The following is a 7334-nucleotide window of genomic DNA, read 5'->3' as shown; positions in this document are numbered from 1 at the left end:
ACACAGCCCTGCAGAAGAGTATGGGTCATATTATGCTGAGTCATTACCGTGACCTTGTCTAATTTTTGATCCGCCATGCTCCTAAAAAGAAGTTGCATGCATTATTTCAAACTGCAAGTGCATTGTGAATGTAAGTTACACTGTTGGGAAAATATTCACAGGCCAAAATACTGGGGATGGATGGATTGAAAGCTCAAAGGGCACATAATAGTTTTATGTAAAAAGGTGAACAAGCCCTCCATGCATGTTGTTCGGGTAATTGGGGCATATTCTGTCTCCAACTATGAATATTTCATGATTTTCTTATTGCTACCATGCTATGGGGTTCAAATGAACACTAAGGAGATCTTCCCATTGCTAAGTGGTCTACCTAAAATAGATGGGGTAGCTGTTACCACGGACCACTTGGGACAGATGGCAGATATTAGCATGAGCTGCCATAGTCAGATTTTGTATGCATTAATTCACACAATTTGGAAGCAGTCTCCAACTTTCTTTATTTGTAAAACTTTGCCCATCTTCAGTCCAATTTATTACTGACTTAAAGGGCCTTTATGAAGATCACGCTGCTTTCTTTTTAAAACAGAATCTATGTGAAAAATGTATATATGTGTGCAAATGTGTGTGCACATCTAAATAAGGATATATCTATATTCATATTTTCATTTGTAAAATATTCTAATATTATATTCTAACACTCTCACACACACAGTGTACATTCTCTCAAAATGACAATTTTTACACATAAGAAAAAGCAGCATCCTCTGGAGTACAGGAGTGAATCCACACTGACCTGGGAAATGGTCCTAATGCGTCCCAAAAATGCGGAGGTTTTGTACATGATGTCTTATCGCACAGTTATACTGACATTTTTAATTTGTCTCCAGACAAAAATTATAATTTAGTTTTTTGAATTTCAAATATAAACAATATATATACATTATTTAGACGAAGAATAGAGAATAGTGGTGTTAGAGGCTCTTCTTTCTTTATAAATAAAACAAGTTAGAATAGACTTACAGTGCATTCAGGCTATCAATTTTTACATATCATGTGTTCCCGGGGACACACACACACACACACACACACACATATACATATATATATATATATATATATATATATATATATATATATATATATATATATATATATATATATATTATAGCTTCAACATTTCTAAAACAGTTCTTGTTTTAATTCAGTTTAACTTGATGCAGGCTACTAAAATTCACTAAAACTGAAATAAAATTCATAAAAACTATATAAATGTGACAAAATGATATGAGGGAAAAAAGTTAAAGATAAAAATGATTAAAGGTAATATTAAATTAAAAACTATTATAAAATAGGCTAATAAAAATAAAACCTGTTTTAAAATATGAATAAAAACAATAATATCTCACACTGTTGCTGTTTTATTTAAAACAAAACGTTTATATAAACAACCTTTCTATATTTGGAGGCATCGCAGTTTTTAAAATCTTGACACTTTGTGGTTCTTAACTACATACCTAGTGATTTTGATATTTCACCTTATGGTGATATTCGCTACACATTATTATTGCTTCCCGGCAAATTGTGTTTCACAAGAAACAATACATTTTTTCACTTGCCCATTTTATATTATATTATATTATATTATATTATATTATATTATATTATATTATATTATATTATATTATATTACATCATATCATATCATATCATATTATATTATTGTGCTCTATGCATTCTTATAATCATATTTTATTGTTTGTGTTGTGTGCACACCTTTGCAAAGGTGAGTCAGTGATGGAGCGAGCGAGCGAGAGAGAGAGAGAGAGAGAGAGAGAGAGAGAGAGAGAGAGATGCTGTGAGCTCCTACTGCAATCTCGCGCTTCATTTCATATGCTTAAGTCTTGAAACATTGAGCCCAGGGGTTGAAAACTAGTATTTTCGCACCTGGAAATGATTTAGACAGTGATGATGGCTGTAAACTTCAATGAGGCTTTGACAGCGAGTGTATCCTAGCGCTCCTTTAACAGTGAACTGGGAGAAAGACGGAAACGTGGATTTTCAGCGTTGTATTAATTCGAAATTAAATGTAAACGCGCGTGGGGGAGTGCAGGGCGTATGCCGCATTATCCGTTTGAATCGCTTTCCAGACTGGATCCGTCTGTAATGTCCTTGAGAGCTTGAAGACACCACACAGTTCACATGATCAGCTCTTCAGGTTTTAGGAGAGAACGCGTCTATTAGAATCCGCTCACCCTGCGGCTCGTTTGAGATGGTTCAGTCCAGCTGCGAGGGTCCAGTCTCCATGAACTGGGATTTTTCTCAGCGCCGACACCAAGTGAATCTTCCTTTTAAAACCATCTGATAACCGTGCCTGCAAAGAAAAGAAAACAAGAAAAAAGAAAGCCTACCATGCGCGCCTCTTTGAATATTGACAGTACGGAACTCGTGAGGACAGAGTGCAGATGTACATATAACGGGACGAGGAAACGGGATGGTATAAGGATTTTTGCGCTAATGAAGGTGGGAGTACAGGCGCATCACTGGAGCCGGGTGCTGTTCTTCTATATGGGGCTGCTGGCTGCATCGGTTAAGGGTGAGTTTCCCGTTATGCTGCATGTGGTCCTGTTGCCGTGAGCGCGACCCTCTTGGAGGCTACATATGCGACACTTTTCACCCCGACAAGTGGATGGAGTGCTGTCATTCTCAATTCTGTGCCAACACTATGGCATGCAATGTTGGGTCGTGCCTTTTATTGATACGGATCTACCAGGCGTCAATGGATACAAGCAGAAGACTCACTAGAAGGGACACATACCAGTCAATAACATGAAGAGGCTGTGCATACTGTATTCAAGTGTGTCATTTATTTGTGCGTGAACAGCCTTAATGCAAAACAGCCTTGTGTAGCCTACTTTTCATAGTGCATTTGGTGTTATTTCTTGCCAATCTTGGTCTGCCCCAATGTACACATAATATGTTCCATTATCTTTAAATAACACCTCAGAAAAATATGTAGGATTATTGATGGGAGCGTAAGAAATGGTACTTTAGTTGTAAGGCAAAATGGATTAATGGATAAACATGTAACGAACCATTTCCGAAGAATGATGTGTGTGTGTGTGTGGCGCAAGACTTCGTGAGTGTGGGAGCCAAAAGTGAATGAGTGAGTTTGGGAGGAAGGGGGGCGTATGTGGAGGCTGGAGAGAATGGGGGGGGGGTGTTAAAAGCCAAAAAAAAAAAGTTTTTGACTCTGCGCTATTTTCAACATTTATTTGACCATAATAGGATATACTTCCTCCGTCCATTCAATCAGCCAAGTCATTAGCCTATTTGTTGCGTTTCTTGAAATTGTTGCATTCCCAACCAATATATATATACATAATTTACCTTGAAGGCAAGTTGCAGTTAGAGTGCTGATGGTTTTAAGCCCAAATTTAGCTAAAAACAAGAGTAAAGATATTCACTGTTATTATTTATTCAGTAGTTTCCCTTTTAACGCCGTGACTGTTATTCTAACATTCCATTTTCTCTTCCACGCGAAAATAACAAAAAAGTCACACAGGGTTGAAACAGCATGATTTTAATGTTAGTTGATCTTAGTTACGAGTTGATGATAAAAGTGGTAAAATAATCCACAAGGCCGGTCGACATTTAATGTTTACACATAATATGGTGTCTAATAAGTTATATCAAGGGCAGAATGTTCTGCTTTTTTTTAACCGAGTCCAGAAAGCGTTTGTGAAGCCGTCAAGCAGTTTCCCTCTTTTTCCATTTAGCGGCACTACAGCTTCAGAATAGCTTTGCTTACACAAAGCCGGCAGTGGAGTCTCTCGTGCTTCAATAATAAACCGAGTGTATCTTGGAAGCCTTTTAGAGTTTTCGTGTTAGAGCATAAGCTATGACTGATGTAATAAAACGGACTTTTTTTTTTTTCTAGAGTGAAGGAAATGCAAATTGAATGCCTCTTCAACTACTGAGGAATGGTTGAACTCATATGTGAAAAAAGAGGGCATACAATTAATTGCACGAAATGTACTCAAATGTAAATAATTTTAAGCAGAAAAATGTCCAATACAAACTGTTTTTGGTTAAGCTACCTTACCATACGATATGCTACTGTATATATTCTTATCTTTGTTATAATTTATGAACATATGTATTACGCACAATTTTTATGTTGTTCATTGAATGGTTATAATGTGTCATGCAGCCTAACGTTCTGACAGTCCCAGATGGCAATTATTTTCTTCTATTTTTTTTTTATAGTGACCTTTTAGTCTAAAATATTTAATTTAAGGAAATGACATGACATTTTTTTTTTCATATTTTAGCCAAACAATATCACTAACAACCAATCATCATGGATGTCTGGCTCATTCCCATTTTCCTTTTCCATAATCTTTGATAGTCAATGACACTTGACTTCATAAAATGGTCAAAGTCACGAAACCAATGCATTTCCATGATGCAACTTGGTGTAAGGCTCTACTGAACACAAAAATTTGTAAGCATGCAGAGAAATCTTTTCATCATGTTGGAGGGTGCTTGCCACATTTATTCAGTTTTGGACAGTCACTTTGGTTGTTTGAGCATACTATAATTTTGTACCTTTTGAGAATAAGTTAGGTAGAAAATGTCAAGCTACCTTGAAACTCAAGCAGAAATTGTACACTCTTGTTTTGAAACAAGGTCCAGTGCTATGTAAGCATGATACATTTGTCAGCTGAGCAGTAACAGGTGTTTAATGGAGACTTGAAGAAATCGCTTAGAGCAGCTTATGGGTTCTAGTGTTCTCTGACACTTCAGCACCATGGACAGCTTCCCTCCAGCTCTGCTCATTGCCTCTTTTCCACTGGTTGCCTTCACAAAAGACTCAAAGTCTGCCTTAGCAGATAAAGACTTTTTAAACATATTTTGTGCAAAATAACACTGAGAACAAAGTAACACTAAATGTTTTATCTGAATGTAACTGTCGGCTTGTGATTTGACTCTAGATTTAAAATCCCTAGCTGCATTCCAATTAGGACCACAGACAGCTCCCACCAGAGCATTTAGCACAGCTTTACAGCTCAGCACAAGCTGGTTCTCTCAAAAGGGGACAACACTTACACTCAAATGGTGTTATGTGTCATAGACACCTCCTTCACTATAAAATTCTGTCACTTTCATTGGTAACCTTTGTTTTTCTCATGTCATTGCTTTTTCATCTCTTCTTTCCTCTCCATCCTCTTTTTATAGCACAAGCAGGGATAATAACATGTTCCAAGAAATGTAATGCCTGCCAATCTGTTTGCTTAGACTTTAAAGTTAAAGACTGCTAAACAGGTCTGTTGTTGGTATGCAGCACCCAAAGCGCTGAAGGATGCCTTTGGCAAGGAATGAGATGATTTGTTTACACAGCTACCTGTACATCAACAGTACACCAAAAGTTTCCCTCCTTTGTATGCTCTACGGTTAACATCAGATACATGTGTGACTTCATGGGCATCATATTAAATGGATATTTCTGTACTAATACTTCTGTAATTTACTCGCCCTTTTGTCCTTCCAAACCTGCATGACTTACATGCTTTGTTCTGCAGAAAGAATGAATTGTTCACAAATCTGTCTAAATCTGTGTTAGAAAGCACTTCTCCTTTGCCGAGATAAACCATCCACCTCACAGGTGTGGCATATCAAGATGCTGATTAGACAGCATGAATATTGCACAGGTGTGCCTTAAGTTGGCCACAAGAAAAGGCAACTCTAAAATGGGCAGTTTTACTGTATTAGGGGGTCTGTATTTGGTGTGACCGCCATGTGCCTCATGCAGTGGAACACATCACCTTCGCTTAGAGTTGATCAGGTTGTTGATTATGGAAAACGCCTTCGTATACGCCGATCCAGAGCATCCCAAACATGCACAATGGGTGACATGTCCGGTGAGTATGCTGGACATGCAAGAACTGCAAGAACAGCTTCCAGGAATTGTGTACAGATCCTAGCAAGATGGGGTCGTGCATTATCATGCTGCAACATGAGGTGATGGTCGTGGATACATGGCACAACAATGTGCCTCAGGATCTCTTCACGGTATCTCTGTGCATACAAAATGCCATCAATAAAATGCACCTGTGTTCATTGTCCATAACATACGCCTGCCCATACCATAACCCCACATAATGTTGACATCAACAAATCGCTCAACCACACGACACCAGACATGTTGTCTGCCATCTGCCCTGTAGAGTGAAAACCGGGATTCATCTGGGTGGCTGGTTGTGGGGTTCCTGGGCTGGTTACACGGGGTCTGCGGTTGTGAGGCCGGTTGGATGTGTTGCCAAATTATCTGAAACGCCTTTGGAGGTGGCTTATAGTAAAGGAATTAACATTCAATTCATGGGCAACACCTCTGGTGGACATTCCTGCAAACAGTATGCCAATTTCATGCTCACTCAAATCTTGCAATATCTGTGGCATTGTATTGTGTGATAAAACTGCATTTTAGAGTGGCCAGCCTAAGGCACAGCTGTCCTGAGCATCTTGATATGCTACACCCGTGAGGTGGATGGACTATCTCGACAAAGGAGAAGTGCTCACTTACACAGATTTAGACAGATTTGTTAACAATATTTGAGAGAAGCCTTTTGTGTACATAGAATAAGTCTTAGACCTTTGTGGTCAGCTCATGGAAAATGGGGGCAAAAACAAAAGTGTTGTGTTTTTAATTTTGTTCACTGTATGAAGAATAATATATGAAGATTAATAAATGATGGCAGAAATTTTCATTTTTAGGTCAATTATCCTTTTAAAGTAGAAGACAAAAGGTCAAGTTATTATTACACAGGGTTCACTGAAAAAAACCCAGAAATGATTTTGATTACTCTTAGATTGAAGAACAGAACAGGCAGTTCTGCACACAAACAGATAATGTAAAAAAGCAAAAAAATAAATAAATAAATTATATATATTTACACCTGTGATCTAATATGTCTATTTGGTGCTCAAAACACTTTTTTTTCTTATCGCTATCAGTGTATCAAATATTTGTACTGATTAATTCATTTATAAATTTGTTTTTCTGTTTTTGGAAACCAAAGATTATATATATATATATATACTCCATTTGTTCTAATATATATAATATATATATATATATTAATATATATATTCTAAATATATACCCGGGTTAAAAAAAAATAAAAATAAATAAAATATATATATATATATATATATATATATATATATATATATATATACTTACCTGACATTTGCACTGAGAGCTGCGACTGGCATTGAGCAAATTTTGTATGTAAATGATTTTACTAGTTTTCAGCTGTAAGATTGACTTTTTT

At 37.0% G+C, this 7334-nt stretch overlaps 1 protein-coding gene across 1 annotated transcript in view; it reads left to right on the top strand.

The window, feature by feature from the left end:
• Positions 1–1879: 1879 nt before the first annotated feature.
• LOC113091748 (CUB and sushi domain-containing protein 2-like) overlaps positions 1880–7334 on the top strand; it is a 269603-nt gene continuing 264148 nt past the window's right edge. Inside the window, exon 1 of the mRNA XM_026257372.1 lies at positions 1880–2593. Within this exon, the coding sequence (XP_026113157.1) occupies positions 2410–2593 (184 nt within the window). The 5' untranslated portion in view covers positions 1880–2409. The remainder of the gene's footprint in view (positions 2594–7334) is intronic.

Source organism: Carassius auratus, unplaced genomic scaffold (genome assembly GCF_003368295.1).
Source record: "Carassius auratus strain Wakin unplaced genomic scaffold, ASM336829v1 scaf_tig00214282, whole genome shotgun sequence".
Lineage (NCBI taxonomy): Eukaryota > Metazoa > Chordata > Actinopteri > Cypriniformes > Cyprinidae > Carassius > Carassius auratus.
The sequence above is the reverse complement of the archived record's forward strand: the minus strand, read 5'-3'. Positions and strand labels throughout refer to the sequence as shown.